At 46.2% G+C, this 20,568-nt stretch overlaps 1 protein-coding gene across 2 annotated transcripts in view; it reads left to right on the top strand.

Moving 5' to 3' along the window:
* The window catches only part of Ift140 (intraflagellar transport 140), a 90,473-nt gene that overhangs the window by 11,912 nt on the left and 57,993 nt on the right, over positions 1–20,568 (top strand). For both annotated transcript variants that reach the window (XM_075941523.1, XM_075941524.1), the window contains 9 exons: positions 1,957–2,132; positions 4,650–4,741; positions 5,387–5,493; positions 6,525–6,670; positions 8,131–8,334; positions 9,161–9,233; positions 12,603–12,694; positions 17,715–17,842; positions 18,394–18,511. In XM_075941523.1, the coding sequence (XP_075797638.1) occupies positions 1,957–2,132; positions 4,650–4,741; positions 5,387–5,493; positions 6,525–6,670; positions 8,131–8,334; positions 9,161–9,233; positions 12,603–12,694; positions 17,715–17,842; positions 18,394–18,511 (1,136 nt within the window). The remainder of the gene's footprint in view (positions 1–1,956; positions 2,133–4,649; positions 4,742–5,386; positions 5,494–6,524; positions 6,671–8,130; positions 8,335–9,160; positions 9,234–12,602; positions 12,695–17,714; positions 17,843–18,393; positions 18,512–20,568) is intronic.

Below are 20,568 nucleotides of genomic sequence, written 5' to 3'. Positions count from 1 at the left end.
GTTATCTGTCTGCATAATTATCAAATACTTGCTGTGTACCAGATATGTTTCAGGTTCTTGAGAATGAAGCCTTATCAGGACAGTGAGAGTCTGCCCTTGAGGCCTGCAACTAGCCCTCACAGAGACTACTATTAAGAACCATTTGTTGATTATATTTTTACCTATTTTGTGGTATTGCTTGGTTTTATTTTTGCGTAGCCTGATCTCTTGGAACCCTTCTGCCTCCTCTTCCTGAGTACTGAGATTATAGCTATACCACCATGCTGACTATCTGTTGATTTTAATATCACTTGTTCTTGTTATAAACAGTAGACACTTCCCTACCAGCGCTGAAACAAATGCATCCTGAAGCAAATGAGAAAGAGTGACAGTGAGGTTGGTACCTGGCAGAGGCCCAGGAAATGAGAGCCATAGGGGGTGCCTGGGGTTGAGAAGCCAGGCTGCGGATGTTGGAAGAGGTCATGGGGTTTATCATTTCTGAATAGGAGAAGCCTTTCATTTTAGAAGATAAAGAGAGCCAGTGTGGACGGACATAAGGAAGTCCCAGAGGGAATATCCAAGTGGGTGCATCACCATGGGGCAGGGCGAAGGGTATAGGAGAGAGAGCTGAGGCGGAAGGAATGCTAGTAGCCTGGAAGAGGATGGAGGATGCAGATCTAGATCTCTGCCTATCCCCCAAGATGTGTGTGTTGTGTTAGGTTACAAGATTGTCTTTGTGCTTTAATTCCCTCTGTGGAAGATGGGGAATATATTAGTGTCTACTGTCTTATTGTCTAATGGCCCTGCTCCATAATCTCTATTGTTAAAATTAACTTAGATGACTTTGAACTTCCATTTAATGAGAACTCAAGTTATCCGTGGAGAATAAGATGAGACTGAGGATAAGAAGGTCCTCTGTGGAGACTCCTGAAGAACCTCAGAAATGAGGCAGAGAATCCCCAGGAACTCACCCATCACTCAGACACCTAAGAACAAAGGAGGCAGACCAGATGGTGCTGGCCAGTGTTGAAGTGGTTGTTGAGGGCAGGGCAGGAAGAGGAGGACTCTAGGTGGGGAGAAGGGACTGCTATGGCACTGACTTGTGAAGTTTAGATGTTAAGGAGCTGGGGAAGACAAAAGAGGGAAGGTGAGAGAGAGCCAGGCAGGATGGCAAATGATACACCAAATGACACTAGTCCTCCGGGCAGAGAGAGGAGTCATCATGTAGGCTCCCAATATAGGGAAGGCAAAAATACCCCTAGAGAAGGCTGGAGAGGTGGCTCAGTGGGTAAGAGCACTGGCTGCTCTTTCAGAGGTCCTGACTTCAATTCCTAGAAACCACATGGTGGCTCACAACCTTTTCTAATAGGTGAGATCCAATGCCCTCTTCTTGTGTACAGACATACATGCAGACAAAACACCCATATATATAAAATACATAACAAATCTTTAGGGCTAGAGAGATGGCTCAGTGGTTAAGAACCCTGGCTGCTCTTCCAGAGGACCCAGGTTCGACTCCCAGAACCCACGTGGTGGCTCACAACCATCTATAACTCCAGTCCAAGGAGAATCTGACAGCATCCGTGAACACTGCATGCATGTGGTACACATACATATATGCAGGCGAAACAGCCTTACACATAAAATAAAAGTTAACAAATAAAAACAGTAAGAAAATAGACCTAAAGATTGTGAACATGGATGGTGGAGCAGTGCAAGACTACAGAATCAGATGGGCTGGATGCTAATCAGTATCATCCAGGAGAGTAGTGGAGAAGGAATCCACAGAGACGGCTACCCTGGTCAGTAACCCAGGGATTATATCAGAGACGGTATCCTGAGAAACATTGTGGCAGATGTCTTACATTCTTATAAAGATGCTGGGCCTATTGTCAGGGTATCCTTAAGTAGACAGAGGCTATTGCTCATGGGTACCGTTGAAAAGACAGATGAGCCAGGAGCCACTTCTTTCCCCAGGGACAGTGCACTATGTGGATGAAAAAGGCAAGACTGCCCAGGTGGCATCCACAGATAGCGCCATTCAGATGCTGTTCTACATTGAGAAGAGAGAATCTCTGGTGGTGGTGACACAGAACCTCCTCCTGTCTCTGTATGTGGTGACTCCTGATGGGGAGGCGGAAGAAGTGATGAAGGTAGGTAAAAGACCAAGGTGCATGGGCTGGAGAGATGGCTCAGAGGGTTAAGAGCACTGGCAGTTCTTCCAGAGGACCTAGGTTCAATTCCCAGCACCCACATGGCAGCTCACAACTGTCTGTAACTCCAGTTCCAGGGAACATGATACTTCATACCAATGCACATAAAATAAAGTTAAATAAATTATTAAAAAAAAAAAGACCAAGGTGCTGGGCCAGCTGGGCTACTGCACTGTGCTAAAGACCTGGGATTCTTGCCTGTTCTGATTGTCTTTTCTGCCTTGGTTAGCAAGGCTGAAGAGCTGTCACTTGCTTGAAGGAGCAGCTAGCCTAGCTGTTGAGTGCCACTTCTTACTCGAGGCTATTCAGGGTAAGTGAGGAAAATGGAAGATTTTCCAGTATCTCTGAACAGGCATGGGTAAGATCAGGGCTACCTAGGCTTGCTCCCAATCCGTGTACTTCACTGGACTTCCACATAGAGTTGGGTGGAACAGGAGATATTATCCCCACTTTCCAACTGTATGAACATTCTAAGGAGGCTCACTTTTGTCCCAGAGCTGGGGGTGACACTGCCTGGTGTCTGTTACAGTGGCAGTTCTGGTCCATATTCTTTCACATCTACTGTTCGCCACCGTAGGTGTTTACTTTGTTGTATGCAGTGAGCAAATGTTAGTTACCTTGGCTGAACTGTAATGCTTTTAAGATACCAGAATGTCCATCAAAGACAGCTGTCCTATTAGCCCTGAGACCCTCTTCATGTTTGTCCACTAGAAAAGCATCCAGTTCCACATGCTCCTAGATAAAGGTCACTTGAATACCCTGTACAGTTCATTTAAGAGCACTGCTGCTTGCTGCCCCTCTTAATCTTTTGTTCCCCTTTTATTTCTTTATTTTTTAAGTATGTGTAGGTGTTTTTGCCTGCTTGTATGTCTCTATACCACATACATGCTTGGTGCCCACGGAGGCCAGAAGAGGGAGTTGGATCCCATGAAATTGGAGTTGTGAGCCACCATGTAGGTCCTGGGAGTTGAAACCAAGTCCTCTGGAGCAGCCAGTGCCCTTAAATGTTGGGCTATCTCTCCATCCCTCCTGCCCTCTTTTGTTTCTTTTATCAGTTTTGTTTTGTTGGGGGGGGTTGCTTATTTGTTTGTTTTCTGGTTCTTTCAAGATAGGGTTTCTGTGTAGCCCTGGCTGTCCTAGAACTCACTTTGTAGAGCAGGCTGACCTCAAACTCACAAAGAGGACTGGGATTAAGGGCGTGCACCACCACTCTCAGCACGTTTCTGGTTTTTGGGTTCTTGTTTTTTTTTTAATTTTTTTTTTTTTTTTGAGATAAGGTCTCAGGTTTCTGAGGTGGCCTGGAACTTGCTAAAGCGTCAAGACCGACCTTGAACTCCTGATGCTCCTGCCTTATGCTATTCTGGGATTATAGATATGAACTAGAATGCCTAGCTGGTCTCTATTATGAGAATCCATGAACCATAGAGAATGCCAAACTTTCCCTAGGGATACTCCTCCAGGTTGGAGAGTTCATTGTATCCTGTAACACAGCTGTGAATGGTCCTTGAATTGCATGAACTAAGTGTCTTAGTCAGCTTGAGTCAACTTGACAAATAGCCACTTACTATATAATTTAACAACAGACATTTAACTCACAGTTCTTGAAGCAGAAAGTTCAAATAGGCCAGTTTAGTTCTTGCTGGGGGATTGATTTCTGGATTACATAGAGTGGCCCGCCTATGTCCTTACATGGAGTCTGGAGAGGAGGAGAAAGAGCACATGAGCTTGAGGGAAAGTGGGAGGAAGCGCTCTCTGCTATATCTGTTCTCAGACGCCACCATCCTCCCTTAATTGCCTTCTGAAGGCCCTGTCTGCACGTGTGGTCACAGAGGTAGTTGGTGTTTCAGCCTGTGAATGGGTCAGGTAGGAGATACCATAGCTCATAGCATCTCGCTTCAAGTGCCTTTCTAGCTCCACACTGGTTGCTGGACTCTGGGAAAGTTTGTTTTCTGCACAAAATGTGAATAGGAGACCTTCCTAAAGTGTAGTCATGACAGAGCAAGCGTATTTAGTAATCACTCCAGAAATGCCCACCATGCGCGAGGTGAGGCATCTCTTCATGCGTAAGTTGCTGTTTGCTTCAGCCCATACACCTTTTTTTAAATCTTGTGGTGTCTTGCTTGCACACATGTCTGTGTACCATGAGTGTGCCCAGTGCCCCCCAAGGCCAGAAGAGGTTATTGGATCCCTTGGGACTAGAGTTACAAAAGGTTGTGAATTGCCATGTGGGTGCTGGGAATCAAACCCTGGTCCTCTGGAAGAGCATCAATGCTCTTAAACTGAGTCATCTCTCCAGCCCAACTCCTTAAAAACAAGGCCCACTCTCTGTTCCCACTGTTTGCCCTGTGTTGTGACCCCTTGGTGGATCTCAGTGATGTCACTGAAGACCAGATTCCAGGCTAACACAGTTTGACCAGGCATTTCAGCAAGAGCCTTATGCTTCTTTCCTGCATGCAGGTAAAGCTGAGTGGGAAAACAGGCCACCGGGCAGACATCACTTTGATAGAGGGCAGCCTTCTTGTTACGGCCATCGGAGAACCGGTGCTCAGGTGAGAGCCGGACTTCCCATGCCAGTCCCTGGACGATGCGCAGTGTGGTGGATTTTCACATACGACACAGGTCTATGACACTAAACAGTGGCGGCCCCAGGAGTCCGCACCCACCCTAGCTGTCCTTCCTGCTTTCCCCCATGCCTTCAGGAAGCACGGCCATGTCACATCTGTCTTGGAATCACTTTGCCTGGTTTGGGAGAAATTCATTTTTGATATAGGGTCTTGTGCAGCTATTTTTTTATGCCTGTATCCAGCTCCTAGACTCAAGCAGTGCTCCTGCCTTGGCCTCTCAAGTAACAAGGACTGCAGGAGTACCCTGCCGAACCTAGTTCTGCATAGTTTATTAAACTGGCATAAATAGAAATAGGCATTTTGGTATCTTTTTGGCCACTCAGTTCAGCATAATGTTCACTGTTACTGTATGTAGCTGGAATCCCATGTTCTCTTCTTCCTGTAGCGCCACTTGTGAACTGCCCGTTAGTAGCCACCCTTCCAGTTGTAAACATATCGCATCACGTTTCTGTTTTGTGTTGGGAGTCTGTAGAGCACAGCTCGAGTTTTCTTCCCAGGCTTTACAAAACCGTCAGGTCAGAGGTGGGCACTAACATAACCCTTCACAAGTCCTTCCTCTTTCTGTTACAGATTCTGGGACTTAGAGCGAGGGGAGAACTACATACTGAGCCCACAGGAGAAGTTTGGCTTTGAAAAAGGAGAGAATATAAACTGTGTTTGTTTCTGTAAAGCCAAAGGTGAGATTCCTTCCTTCCTTCCTTCCTTCCTTCCTTCCTTCCTTCCTTCCTTCCTTCCTTCCTTTTTTTTTTAATGGTATTTTGAAGCAGAGTTTCTCTGTGTAACTAGCTCTGTAGACCAGGCTGGCCTGGAACTCACAGAGATCCACCTGCCTCTGCCTCCCAAGTGCTGGAATTAAAGACATGCGCCACCACTGCCCGGTTCAAAGGTGAGATTTCTTGACCTGACATGGAAAGAATAGAAACAACTTCAAACATTGTGTCAAGACCAAATAAGTTATAGTGAGATTTGGAGCCTATTCAGAAATAGAAGCTGGGTACAGTGGAACAGACCTTTAATCCCAGCACTCAGCCAGCCTCAGAAGGCAGAGGCAAGTGGATCTCTGTGAGTTCCAGGCCAACCTGGTCTATATTATGAGTTCCATGCCAGCCAAGGCTACATAGTGAGGTACTGTTTTTATTTATTTATTTATTTTTGTTTTTTGTTTTTGTTTTTTTTGAGACAGCGTTTCTCTGTGGCTTTGGAACCTGTCCTGGAACTAGCTCTTGTAGACCAGGCTAGCTTTGAACTCACAGAGATCCACCTGCCTCTGCCTCCCAAGTGCTGGGATTAAAGGTGTGTGCCACCAACGCCCAGCTGGTACTGTTTTTTAAAAAAGAAAGATAAGTAAGTTATTATTATCAGTCAAAGATGAACAAGTGACAATGAAGCCTTCTTATTTTACATAATGTTTGAAAGGTTTGGCCAGAAGAGTCTCACTAACGGTGGTATATACATCAATGTCTGTACCTTTGATGGTATGGGTAGTATTTGTGGACTAGGGAAAGTATACAAGTGCCTGAGTGTGCGAATACCAAGGACAGCAAGTTAGCAGGTGAATCAGTGTCACTGAGCGCCTGCTGAGCACTCAGCATCAGTGCAGCACTGGGGAAGCAGCCCGAATAAGGCAGATTGGAAACAGAAGACAGCATCCACCAGCACCTTTAAAATCTTTCTCCACAAGCAGCATGTGCTTTGCTTTTACCTGTAGGTCTCCTGGCAGCTGGGACCAATAAAGGGCGAGTAGCTTTGTGGAAAAAAATGCCAAAGTACCCATATGGCAGAGCGCTGGAGGGCAAGGACATGTGGACCCTTCAAACACCTACTGAGCTCGAAGGAAACATCACACAGATACAGGTACAGTCCAGCTCTGTAGCGCATTTGCTGTTCTCATCGTCTGCTGTGCCAGGCAGAACATAATTAACTTGGAGCACTTTTTAAAAAAAAAAAATCAGTTATTCAATTTAGCATCAGAAAAATAATACTAACAAAACATTATATAGATATGTAACCCCAATACTTAGGAACCTGAGGCATGAGGCCGGCGTGGGTTATATGGGGGTAATAGTGCACGCCTTTAAACCCAACACTTGGGAGGCAGAGGCAGAGGCAGAGGCAGGTGGGTCTCTGGGGGTTCAATACAACTGGGACTGTGAAGAGAGCCCTGTCTTTAAAAACCTCATCTCCTGGAGAAGGACTGAATTGTGGCAGGGAAGGGATGAGCGAAGAAGAGAGGGGAACCTTCGGTCAGGATGAAAAATAAATAAATAAATTTAATAAAACAAAGACACTAACTAGATAAATAGCATATACAATCCAGTCTTTGTGACTGTGTTCCCGGATGTCCTGCTTCTCCCGTGTCACTGCAGGTGTCAGTGCTCCTCTTTATGGCTGGCCTCCCATTCCATGGGTAGACCACGGTTTTCTGCTGGGGGGCTTTGGGTTGCTTCTACTCTGGAGCGGTTATGAGTGAGGCTGCTGTTAACATGAGTGCATGTTTCTGTGTAAATATCGGTTTCGTTTCTTTCTTTCTCTTGGTTTTTTCGAGACAGGGTTTCTCTGTAGCTTTGGAGCCTGTCCTGGAACTAGCTCTTGTAGACCAGGCTGGCCTCAAACTCACAGAGATCCACCTGCCTCTGCCTCCCAAGTCCTAGGATTAAAGGCGTGCGCCACCACAACCCGGCTTCGGCTTCAGTTCTTGGGAGCATTTTGTTTTTAATTTGTCTCTTATTGACACTATCTGATGAGACAGAATCATTCTAGTATTGCAGTAGGGTGCTTATAATAAGTACTATATTTATTGCAGCCTCTTTGAAGTCTTTGCTGAGTCCAACATCATCTGGATTTTTTCACAGTTACTTCTGATACCTTTCTGGCCATACAATTTCTGAGGCGATTCTGATCTTTTACATGGCTCTTCATTATTTGTGAGAACTGAACATTTCAGATTGAAGCTAGGAAACTAACATTTCTTTCTCACCAGCAGAAGACCACTGGATAATTTAAATTTAAATTAAATTGCCTATAGGTTCATAGAAAATAATAAATATGAATGTGTCATAATCAGAATGTCAGATTCCTAGCAGATGCCCTGCAGTTAGAGCAGACCCTGGGTAGAACAGCCACCCTGGTGTCTGCCTGCCAGTTCACATCTTAAGTCTATCAGCATTTTAAAATGTTCCTACAAAGTACATATTTTAATTTCTAAGTTTTTAGATTGTTTGGCTTGTAGACTTTCATAGGGAGCTTTTATATACTTCCTGATTGCATCTCTCCTGTTGTTCATGCATCCGACTCTCCCCCACGTGGTAATGAAGTGGGGCTCCAGGAAGAACCTTCTGGCAGTGAGCAGCGCCGACTCCGTGTCCATCCTCAGTGAGCAGGCCATGTCGTCGCACTTCCACCAGCAAGTAGCCGCTGTGCAGATCTCCCCAAGCTTAGTCAACGTGTCCTTCCTGTCCACGGGAAGCACACACAGCCTGCGCACTGACATGCACATCAGTGGAGTATTCGCCACCAAGGTGACTACCGAGGCTGGTCTGTGGGTGTTAGACAAGGATTCTCAGTGTAGCCAAAAGAACTGCCTGCTGGGTCGTTAGGGTAACTCAGAACAGCAAGGGAGCTTGGTGACAGCTTAAGCCATCCTGAATATCCATGTGTGTCATATTTATTTTTTAAAAAACCAAAGCATGCAATGAGGATTAGAGGGGGTGGGGTGGGAAGGTGTGTGGAGGAAATGGGAGGAGGGGGGGAGGGGGAATTTGGATTGGTATTTTTTTAAGAAGCAAATCTAATAAAAAATAATAATAAGGGCTGGAGAGATGGCTCAGAGGTGAAGAGCACTGATTGTTCTTCCAGAGGTCCTGAGTTCAATTCCCAGCAACCACATGGTGGCTCACAACCATCTGTAATGAAATCTGGTACCTTCTTCTGGCCTGCAGGCATACACGCGGACAGAACACTGTATACAAAATAAATAAATAAATCTTAAAAAAATAATAATAAAAAACAAACTAGCCAGGCATGGTGGTGCATGACTTTAATCCCAGCACTCAGAGGCAGAGGCAGGCAGATCTCTGTGAGTTCGAGGACAGCCTGGTCTCCAAAGTAAGTTCTAGGACAGAGAAATCCTGTCTCAAAAAAACAAACAAAAAAAAAAAAAAAGTAAAAAAAAAATACTGAAAATGCACCGCCATTTTAGATCTAACCCGCATCCATGGAAGGCTTGGTGATGTGAAACTGAGCTGACAGCATGGTACCACTCAGTGATGAGGGAAGAGCGCAGGCTCTGTGGTCTGCACTGCATTCTTCCTTACCTCTGCTTTTCGACATCCTTGTTCGTTTTAGGATGCTGTGGCCGTCTGGAATGGAAAACAGGTAGCAGTCTTTGAACCTTCCGGATCTACCTTAAGGAATGCAGGTTAGAATCTCTTCACACCCAGAGAGGGCTCCACACCTCTGCTATTGCCTCACCTTCTAATGCAGAGTAAGGGGATTAGCACAGAGCTGGCAAGATGGTCATGCCCGCTCTCATTCCTGTGCCTGAATGGCTAGAGCCAATGCTGCAGCTCAGCCTCTGCAGCCAGGGCTTCCTGGACTGCATCCTGTGAAGTGGTCAAGGTATTTCAGAAACATAGTGAGACTGCACCAGCAAGTCTTTCTGGGCTCCAGAACTACTGACAAGAATGCATGAGCATAAGCAGTCTGGTTCCTTCTGAGGAAGGGAGCCATTGCACAAGTGTCCTGTAAAATGGCTGAAGCTAGCCATAGCTATGGGCCACAGGTAGATCTTCTCAGATGTTCAATCAATCTCGAATTTGAGCTCTGCGATTTACCAGTTTCTCCAACTTTCTCTATTTAATTTGGCTACCTCTGCCTTCCACACACATACATGAGTTTCATAGTGCTACTATAACACTATGGTGGTTTAAAAACCACAGGAATTTTTTTTTTCTGTCTGATTTCAAAGTCCAGAAAAACAAAATGCAGCAAATAGGGCAATACCCCCCCTCCTCCCTCCCCAGTCCTCAAGGGGAAATTCCATTTGGTTCTTTTAGCTTTTGGCTTCTATGGTCTTTGGTTTATGGTCACAGAGCTCATCTTTGACCCTATCATCAGTCCCTCCTCACAGGGACTGGGTCTGCATGGACAGTCCAGAATAACTCCCCTTTGAGGCTTTAGCAGCTATTGTCCTATGTAGTAGTCGTCACAGACTTTGGGATTCAGAGCACAGATCTTTTAGCGCTGTCTTACGGCCTCCTGAAATACCTTTGGGACGTGACTCTTCTCTCTCTCTAACTTGAGCTTCTACACCATCTGCACCTCTGAGATCTTTCCACTCTTAGGAGGCTGACCATTCTGCTTTCCACTGGTCATCACTTCACTCCCACATGTCTTTTCCACTCCCTTTCATCTCCCTTAACCCTTTATGTGGGAGTGGGGGATGTCTCTGTGACCTCCAGCAGAGTAGCAGAACACAGACAAGAAAGTAGTTAAGATCAGCACAACTCTCGCAGGTGTTGGTTCAAACTTCGGCAGTCTGACTCCGAGTAGTTTATTTTAGGCATATTTAAAAGTATAGTGCAATTTCGTGAACATTTTTCTGGTTATAATTAACTCAGTCCCATGTGCACAATAAAGCTTAAGACAGGATTACATTGAAACTCTTTAAAGATAACTACATTCAAGCTACAACACTCGAGAGGCAAAGACAGGCAGATCTCTGTTAGTTTGAGTCTAGCCTGGTCTACAAAGTGAGTTCCAGGGCAGCCAAAAAACCTCTTTGTAAAATGTATGGGCCTCTTCCATAAAGATGGGTTCTTCAGGTTGAATACTTGTGACACCTTCCATAAAGATATGTTCTATAGATCCTGGGGGAGGATCCAGTATGGTCTAGGTTACACAGTGCAAAGGTCACCAGGCTATTCACCACATCCACTCCTAGCCTTCTGGGTGAAAAACAAGTTATGTGACTCTCCCTTCGAAGAGACAGCCTGTATGTTTAATGTACTTGGTTCCCCTAGTGCTGATCTACAAGCACAAGAACCTCTATGCATCCCACAACATTGTCAGAAGTTCTCTGAGTGGTGAAATTATCATATTCCCTGTACTGTACAATAATTCACACACCACTGCTCCTCTTTCACATGAGTCCCAAGAAGCAAAGATGAGCTCTTTTATCTCAGTAATGGCCAGCACAGCAGGTGCCAAGACATCTTCTGTTTCATGTGTGTTGTCACCTCCTTGGCTAATATGCTCCTCAGCACCTTTGACTGGAGCGTGGAGCCTCCACCGTTCCTCATGACGTGGACAGGTGCTTCATCAGTCATGCTGCCCTAGGTGTGCTACCGGGCGACCTTCAACCAGGGGAAAAGGAGAGGAGGCTGGTGAGCAGGGTGGGTGGGCATGTTGGAACCCCCAGATCAGGCCTAGGGCCCTAGGAGCCTATAGAGTTCCTTATGTTCACAGCAGATGTTCCTTTTTTTTCAGTAGGTTTTCATATTTCTTGGGGTTTTGTTGTTGTTATTTTGTTTTGTTCTTGGGTTTTTTGGTTTGTTTTGGTTTTTTGTTGTTTTTGTTTTGTTTTTCAAGACAGGATTTCTCTGTGTAACAGCCCTGGCTGTCCTGGAACTCTTTTGTAGACCAGAATGGCCTTGAACTCACAGAGATCCGCCCGCCTCTGCCTCCCAAGTTCTGGGGTTAAAGGTGTGTGCTACCACTGCCTGGCTTGTTACTTGGTTTTATATTTTTATTGTTTTTTTTCCTTTTGTAACTTTATTTTTTTATTTTATTTTTTTCACTGTTTATAATTTTATTTTTTAAATTTATTTATTTATTAAAGATTTCTGGGGGGCTGGAGAGATGGCTCAGAGGTTAAGAGCACTGGCTGCTCTCCCAGAGGTCCTGAGTTCAATTCCCAGCAACCACATGATGGCTCACAACCATCTATAATGAGATCTGTCGCTCTCTTCTGACGTGCGGGCATACATGGAGACAGAATGTTGTATGCATAATAAATAAATAAATCTTTAAAAAAAAAAGATTTCTGCCTCCCCCCCCCCCCCCCCCCCCGCCACCGCCTCCCATTTCCCTCCCCCTCCCCCACTCAAACCCTCCTCCCTCGTCAACCTGAAGAGCAATCAGGGTTCCCTGCCCTGTGGGAAGTCCAAGGACCACCCACCTCCATCCAGGTCTAGTAAACTGCCTAGGCTCCCACAAAGCCAGTACGTGCAGTAGGACCGAAAACCCTTTGCCATTGTCCTTGAGTTCTCAGTAGTCCTCCTTGTCCGCTCATTGAAATGCAAATCAAGACAACTTTAAGATACCACCTTACACCTGTCAGAATGGCTAAAATAAAAAACACCAATGATAGCCTTTGCTGGAGAGGTTGTGGAGAAAGGGGAACAATCATCCATTGCTGGTAGGAATGCAAACTTGTGCAACCACTTGCGAAAGCAGTGTGGCGGTTTCTCAGGAAATTCGGGATCAACCTACCCCTGGACCCAGCAATACCACTCTTGGGAATATACCCAAGAGATGCCCTATCATACAACAAAAGTATATGCCTAACTATGTTCATAGCAGCATTGTTTGTATATTTTTATTGTTTGTACTATTTTTGTGGGGTTTTTTCCCCTTCTTTATTCTGGAATCTTGTTCTGCTCATCTGTAAGATTCATGGAACTCAGATCTTCTCATGGAGCTACCATAAGGACCGCGCTGACTGAAGATTCCACACAAGGGACGTCTATCATGCTGATGCTGTTTTGATGTTCATCCTTCATTTCAGGGACGTTCCTGTGTGAAACATCAGTGTTAGCAATGCACGAGGAAAACATTTATACAGTGGAGCCGAACCGAATTCAAGTGCGGACCTGGCAGGTCAGTGACTATTGGCAGTTGAAAGTGCTGCCTTGTGTTCTGAATCCTATTTCCAATCAGGTGACTCACTGGAAATGGGCTCTGGTGTAGCCTCCCCATCCATGCAGTGACCTCTGAAATGGAGAGGCAGGATTAGAGCGCTTTTCAGGGAAGAGTCCATTTCCCTAGACCTTGACTGTACTGGGCTATAAAATGGGAGGAAATGCTTGCCGGTTCAGAAACCTCCTGAAGGGTTTGTGCTATCAATTTAGATGATACTTCTGGATGAGGCATCCCCCTAAGTGAGCGTGACGGTGAGGCCAAGGTGGGAGCGGTGCTGGCCTCTCACAGTGATGGGCCTCAGCACAGCATCTGTGTCAGGTATCTGCCTGTCTGTGTCCACTGGGACTTGCAATAACCCAGGACTGACATGATACTAACTTGCTGTGGCTGTTACAAATTCCCACAAACCACTGGCTTGAGGCAACAAAATTTGTTCTCTCACAGTTCTGGAAATCAAATCCTGAATCTAGGTTGGTTGGGCAAGCTCCTTCAGAAAACTTTTCCAGGGAATCTGCTCCTGCCTCTCGCAGTTTCCAGTCGTGCTGCTAGTCCCCAGTGTTCTGGGTCTACAGACGTTCCCCTGTGTTCTGGGTCTACAGACGTTCCCAGTGTTCTGGGTCTACAGACGTTCCCCTGTGTTCTGGGTCTACAGACGTTCCCCTGTGTTCTGGGTCTACAGACGTTCCCCTGTGTTCTGGGTCTACAGACGTTCCCAGTGTTCTGGGTCTACAGATGTTCCCAGTGTTCTGGGTCTACAGACGTTCCCCTGTGTTCTGGGTCTACAGACGTTCCCCTGTGTTCTGGGTCTACAGACGTTCCCCTGTGTTCTGGGTCTACAGACGTTCCCCTGTGTTCTGGGTCTACAGACGTTCCCAGTGTTCTGGGTCTACAGACGTTCCCAGTGTTCTGGGTCTACAGACGTTCCCAGTGTTCTGGGTCTACAGACGTTCCCCTGTGTTCTGGGTCTACAGACGTTCCCCTGTGTTCTGGGTCTACAGACGTTCCCAGTGTTCTGGGTCTACAGACGTTCCCAGTGTTCTGGGTCTACAGACGTTCCCTGTGTTCTGGGTCTACAGAGGTTCCCCTGTGTTCTGGGTCTACAGACGTTCCCCTGTGTTCTGCTCTGTTCTTCGCATGGCATCTCTCTACATCTGTGTCTTCTCTTCATGTTTGACAAAAACGCTTTCAGAAGCCAGAAAGATGGCTCAACAGTTAAGAGAACTTATTCTTACAGAGGGCTGGGTTCTGTTCCTAGCACCCACATGGTGGCTCACAGCCATCCATAGCTCCAGTTCCAGAGCATCTGATATTCTCTGCTGAGCTCCAAGGACACCAGGCTTGTATGTAGTATGCAGACATACATGTGACTAAAACATTCATATACAAGCTGGGCACATGTGGCACATGCCTTTAATCCCAGCACTCGGGAGGCAAAGGCAGGTGGATCTCTGTGAGTTCGAGGCCAGCCTGGTCTACAGTAAGAGCTAGTTCCAGGACAGGCTCCAAAGCTACAGAGAAACCCTATCTCGAAAAACAAAACAAAAAAAAAACAACCAACCAAAACAAAAAAAATAGTCATACACATAAAATAAATAAATCTTTAAAACAAGCAAAAAAGCCACACTTTGACTAGGGTGTACAGTTCAGTGGTGGACTATGTGCCTAACATGGAGGGGCCCTGGGTTCCATTCAGAGCATAGAAAACAGAGTCACTTGTCAGTGGGGTTTTTGTTTTTGTTTTTTTTTTTTTGTCAGTGGTTTTAGGACTAATGCAGAATGATTTTTTTCTCAAAAGTCTTGGGGCTGCGAGTGTGGATTAGTACAGAGTGTATAGATTGTGTAGAGCCCTTAGGTGCTTTCATCTGCAAAAGGGTTTTATAGTAGAGTTTTAAGAAAAGGGACTTTTGGGAGGCTGCTATTCAACCCATCATGTGTAGCAACATTCTGACAAGACTGAGAACCTGTCTCTGGTTTTATCTATCAGTTGAGTGGGGGGGGGGGTAAGTGGGGAGGAGAGAGAGAGGACCAAGAAAGGAAAGACTGTGTGTGCACACATGCGTGGTTGGTGTACATGGGGTCAGAGGACAACATCAGGTATTCAGCCTCTGTCTAGACAGGGTGGCTCACTGATCTAGAACTTTACGACATAAGCCAGGCTAACTGACCCACAGTCTACCAAGATCTGCCTGTCTTGGCCTCCCATCTGACCACCACTGGGATTCAGGGGTACATCAGGATGCCTAGCATCATGTGGGTTTCCAGGATTCGAATCCAGATCCTCATGCCTTGGCACAAGCACTTCACCAGCTGAGCCATCTCCTTGGCCCTGGTGGGATTTTATGTGGGATTTTGAATTGTTTCTTGGAACCCATGTTCTTCACTGTTGTTACCACATCCATGATGTTGTAGCTCACATGCTGCTCATCCCGGCCCCTGCCATAGGTTGTCATCTAGGTCACAGGCAGCCAGAGTGAAGACTGAGGTAAGAAGGGACTGGAAGAACCCCTGATGTGGGACTGAACTGTGACGATGTGGGGAGGATGCATCGTGTGGCCCCTATACCCTCCTGGGAAGAAGTGATGGGCGCTAGTGTAGAGCTTGTGCTGCCATGTTTTCCTAAAGCCTCTAGGTCTGAGAGAGCGGAGAGGCCAGAAGGCAGGAGGCCAAGGCTACTGGACACCTTACATCCAGTGCAGTGTCTCCTTCCTTCCTGTGCTGTCTCTTGTCCTTTAGTGTTTGCACTCTGACTTCAGCAGGTGAGCATGGGGTGTCAGTTGTGGACATGGAGATGAGAGGAAGGCTCTGCTTTCCATGACAGGTTAAGGGGAAGCTGTATCAGAGTGGACACCTGCAGATGTCGGACTATGAAGGAAATCGGAAACAACTAAGGAGCCTGTTTATAGGAACAGCTGGGATGGAGTTGGGTCCTTTTCTTCCTCTTCCTCCTTTGGTTTTTGTTTTTCAGTACAGTGTTTGGATAGAACCCACACCTCATGCACACACTGTACACTAAGCCACACCTCCAGCCTGTCTGCTGTTTTTATACAGAAGACATGTGTGTTGGTTTGGTCAGTAAGGAAATGCTAGTGGTCTCTCTGATTCCTACCCCTATCTCTCTTCAGGAGGCAAATGTGTGACTCTGTTAATGTCTGGCCCAGTGATAAGGTGTCTTCAGATGCTTCCTTTTCATTTCCCTGCACCACCTGAACCTGCACCACCTGGAACCTTGGTTGGGGAAGGGCTTAGGGACTAAAAACATGCAGAGATGTGGGTCACTCTTGAAGAAAGAATGCCCATTTTATTTTGTTTCAAGGAAGCTTATTTAGTGCTCTCCTTGACTAGTGGCCACGCCCTACCTCTCGGGATTTTCTACTGCAAACCCACCAGAACCCACTTCCTTGTTATCAGGAACTCATGAGGGTTTCATGCCCAGAGCAGCTGCAAGCATGGAAAAACAGCAGGCAGGGGGTCATAGAACGTTCAGGGTCTGAGGGTCTGCAGCTCCCAACAATTATCTTTAGAGAGGATCAAGGTATGGGTCACACATGGTCAAGGCTGGAGCCAGAGCCCTGGGTAGAATGGAAGTTAGGCAGGAGCTTGGCGGGCTGATGTTGATGTCAGCAGGAGTAGGATAGATTCTGGGTTGCCTCTTCTTGGTTTGTTTGTATGGGTTTTCCTTAGAATATAACTTCTGTGCTTACATAGTGAAAAGACTGGGGAGTTGGTGAAGGGTGATGGAGTCCTGGAGATATAACCAGAGGAGACTCTGGGGGCCTGGTTCAGACAGTGAGTCGTGAGAGGTAGTAGACTCTTCCAGAGAAAGAAGAAGTGGTGTACTTCCTCTTCCTGAATACAGGCTAGATTTGTTGTGGAACCTGAGAAGTGGAAACTGTGGAAGCAGAACAGGAGTGGGTAAACTTGAGCTGGAGAGTGTTGCCTTCTTGTCTGCATGATGTGCCCATATGGCCTCTGCTCTGCCTGCCCACCCTCCCAGTAGACAGCGCTCTCATTGCTCACTCTGCAGCTGTGCCAGACTTGTCTTTCAGTATGTGTCACCTGCTGATAGCTGGGTCTTCTGTCACCTCACTTTAAACGCTGCCCCCAGAACAGACAGTAATTTCTTCTTTGTTGTTGTTGGCTTTTTGTTTTTGTGTTTTAGACAGGGTCTCTTCTGTGTAACAGTCCTGGCTGTCCTGGAACTCACTTTGTAGACCAGGCTGACCTTGAACTCACAGAGATCCTCTTGCCTCTGCCTCCTAAGTGCTGGGGTTAAACACTGCCTAGCGACATGAATTTCTTAAGTATTTTATTGAAATATAAAATACAGAAAGCATGAACATGTTATAAGTGTGGAGTTCTGTGAGTTGCCTTCCACAAATGGCATATATCCAGAATAAGGCAAGCATCCTTTCCTCATCTTACCACCCAGATGACCATGCACCTAACATTGACAACATGAGAAGCGTCTTTGAAGCTTTAACAAAATGCCCACCCGGACTAACCTTCAGGGACAAGTCACCATCCGTCTGTCCTTGCTACATTCCATTATCTTGTGTGTGACCATAGATCCTTCTCAGCTGAGTGCCCTATGTATCTTTGATCCTTTTTTGTTTGATTGGTTTTTGTTTGTTTGGTTTTCGAGACAGGGTTTCTCAGTAGCTGTAGAGCCAGTCCTAGAACTAGCTCTGTAGACCAGGCTGGCCTCAAACTCACAGAGATCCGCCTGCCTCTGGTGCTGGGATTAAAGGTGTTCATCACCAGGGCCTGGTATATCTTTGATCCTTGACCTGAGGCGTGTGGCACCAAGACAGTACTGAGACAGGGGCCTGTCTTCCAGGGAACCAACCCTAGTTTAAATGCATGCTGGCCTATTAGTAATCACTGACTGGGTGAACGGTGGAGTGCAGGAGATGAATTGTTTAGGAGAGAAATGGCGCACCGTAGAAGTGTACAGCTAAACTTGTTCTTCTTTCCTCAGGGAACTGTCAAACAACTTCTGCTGTTCTCTGAGACCGAGGGGAGCCCCTGCTTCCTAGATGTCTGTGGAACTTTCCTGGTGGCAGGGACAGATTTAGCTCACTTTAAAAGTTTTGATCTTTCCAGAAGGTACCATTTTCTTCAAAATAGAAATATTCGTTTTTTTCTTTTAAATTATGAGATAATTCAGTAAACAAAAAAGTTAGAATAGTGTCAAAAATCTCAGGTTCTGGGCTGGAGAGATGGCTCAGTGGTTAAGAGCATTGCCTGCTCTTCCAAAGGTCCTGAGTTCAATTCCCGGCAACCACATATTGGCTCACAACCATCTGTAATGAGGTCTGGTGCCCTCTTCTGGCCTGCAGGTATACACACAGGCAGAATATTGTATACATAATAAATAAATATTTTAAAAAAAAAAAAAAAAAAAAAAATCTCAGGTTCTTACCTCATGTGACACCTCCTTTTTTTTCTAATTTAGAAGATACCGTTCATTGGTTCTAAAAATTACCCCCTTTTTCCCTGTGCTAGGGATTCAGTGCACCAGGTAAGAAGCAGTGAGCTGAACAGAACCCGTAGGCCGAGCAGTCAGAGAAGTTAATTTCTGTGATCAGCAGAAAGGTGCCAGGAAGGGACCTCTGCCTGATGCTGAGGTCATTCCTTCTTCTCCTGTCCTCACACAGGGAAGCAAAAGTGCACTGCAGCTGCAAGAACCTGGCTCATCTGATCCCTTATGTGGGGAACATCACTTCTCTGAGATGCAACGCCAACGGGAACAAGATTAGCATCCTCCTTAGCAAGGTAAGGCTGACTTCCCTGCTGGCCTTCTGCTGGTCCATATGAAGGATCTCCCTGGAAGAGGGGCTGCGCCTTTGGCTTCTCACAGACCCATAGCCAGCTGCTCTGCCTGGGTAGGTTCTCCTCAGTAGGTCTTTTGGGTCTTTATGTCTTGCCTTCTGTCTAGCCCCCTCCCTGCTTCATCTCCCTCCTCGATTTCCTGCCTTCCATCGATCTCTCCTGCCTGCTTCCATCTTGGCACACACTCTGTTTTCATTGTCACTGTTGTTGTTTGTTTTTATATATTCTTTGTGTCTTTCACATCATGCATCTCCATCCCATTCATTTCCCCACCCCTTAGTATCCACCGTCTGCCCTTGCAAACCCCCCCCCCACAAAATAAAATAAAATTTAAGAGAAAAAACGGGAAAAGGAAAAAAATAATCTCGTCATGAAAACTGCAGTGTGAGACAGTGAGTCATGCAGTAAACCCTTTTGTCCACATCTCTTTACCTGCAAATGTTCATTGCAAAGAGTCATCGGTCTGGTTTCTGCTACACTGTTGATGCTGGACCCTCACTGAAACTCCTCTTGGTTATCTTGATGTTGCCTTGTTTTATGGAAATTCTGCAGCTTTGGGCCTGCAGGACAGGTTCCTTCACGCACTCCAGGAGATCACAAATGGGATGGATGATGGTGTGGGCCGACCCATAATCCTGGTTCTGGGCCCGCCAGCTCTCCCTTGTCCTCACCACCAGGGTGAGCTCTCTTGCTTTGTCCTGGCAAGTTCACCCCTTGCAGCAATGAGCAAGGGGTGGGGCCAGTTCTCCTGCTTTCAGGTCCTCATCCTCAGTTAGATCCCCACACCTACACCTTCAGGGTTAGCCCTACTGTGTTTTGGGGCCACTTACCTAAGTGCTGCAGCTGATGGGGGCAGGGCATTGATGGACAGGAGGGTGGGGGAGTAACAGCTCTCCCCTGCCCCTGATGCCACATGACAGATGAATAATGGGGGCAACTCTACTATGCTTACAACTTCTGGCCTGGTTCACCTACACATCTACCAATGAGTGGGGTTGGTCTATTGTGCTGCCCACTTTATTGTAGAGGTGCAGGGCCTGCTCTCCAGACACACTCTTTTTTGTTTGTTTGTTTGGTTGGTTTTGGTTTTGTCGTTGTTGTTTCTTTTTTAAAAAAAAAATATTATATATACAATACAGTGTTCTGCCTCCATGTCAGAAGAGGGCACCATATCTCATTATATGATGGTTCTAAGCCACTATGTGGTTGCTGGGAATTGAACTCAAGACCTCTGGAAGAGCAGTCAGTGTCCTTAACCTCTGAGCCATCTCTCCAGCCCCTCGTTGTTTCGAGAAAAGGTTTCTCTGTGTAGCCTCAGCTGTCTGGGAACTCACTCACTCTGTAGAATAGGCTGGCCTTGAACTCACAGAGATCTGTCTGTCTCTGCCTCCTGAGTGCAGAAGCTGCACCACACACCTGACCTATACTCTCTGTTCTTACATCCTCACCTGCCTTTTTTGTTGTTGTTTTCATCAGAAACAGTGGTGTCTTGTTCAGAGGTCCTTTTCTCCTTTTCTTGCTTGTTGTCTTTGCCACCCAGCCAAACTCTTAGTTACAAGAAGGGTGACAGTTTCTTCTGTCACTGTTAAGTGTCTTTTGTTTCTGCAAAATTTCATCTTGTCTTTTTAAGGGACTCACATTCTATTTATGATTCTCGAGCTGCTAGAATAAAGTTTTCTTCTGGACATGTGTCTCCTCATCATTGCTTTGAAGACTTGAGGATCTGGCTGCCTTTCACACTGTGCCCATTGGTGGGAGCTCTGAGGAAGACACTGAATTAACAGAACACAGAGGCTGGTGAACACAGTGGAGGAGGCGAGGAATGGGGGGTTGAGCCCAGCTCTTCGCTTTCCTCACTTTCTTTTCTATGTACATGTACATGATATTCTTCTGCAAGTATTCAGAAGAAGAAAATGAGAAATGATAAGATTATAGTGGTAACATCATTTTGAGTTGTTTTTATAAGTCCCACTAACCCAGGCTTAAAATGCACCAGCCCA

This window comes from Microtus pennsylvanicus, chromosome 11, assembly GCF_037038515.1.
Source record: "Microtus pennsylvanicus isolate mMicPen1 chromosome 11, mMicPen1.hap1, whole genome shotgun sequence".
Taxonomy (NCBI): domain Eukaryota; kingdom Metazoa; phylum Chordata; class Mammalia; order Rodentia; family Cricetidae; genus Microtus; species Microtus pennsylvanicus.
The sequence above is the reverse complement of the archived record's forward strand: the minus strand, read 5'-3'. Positions and strand labels throughout refer to the sequence as shown.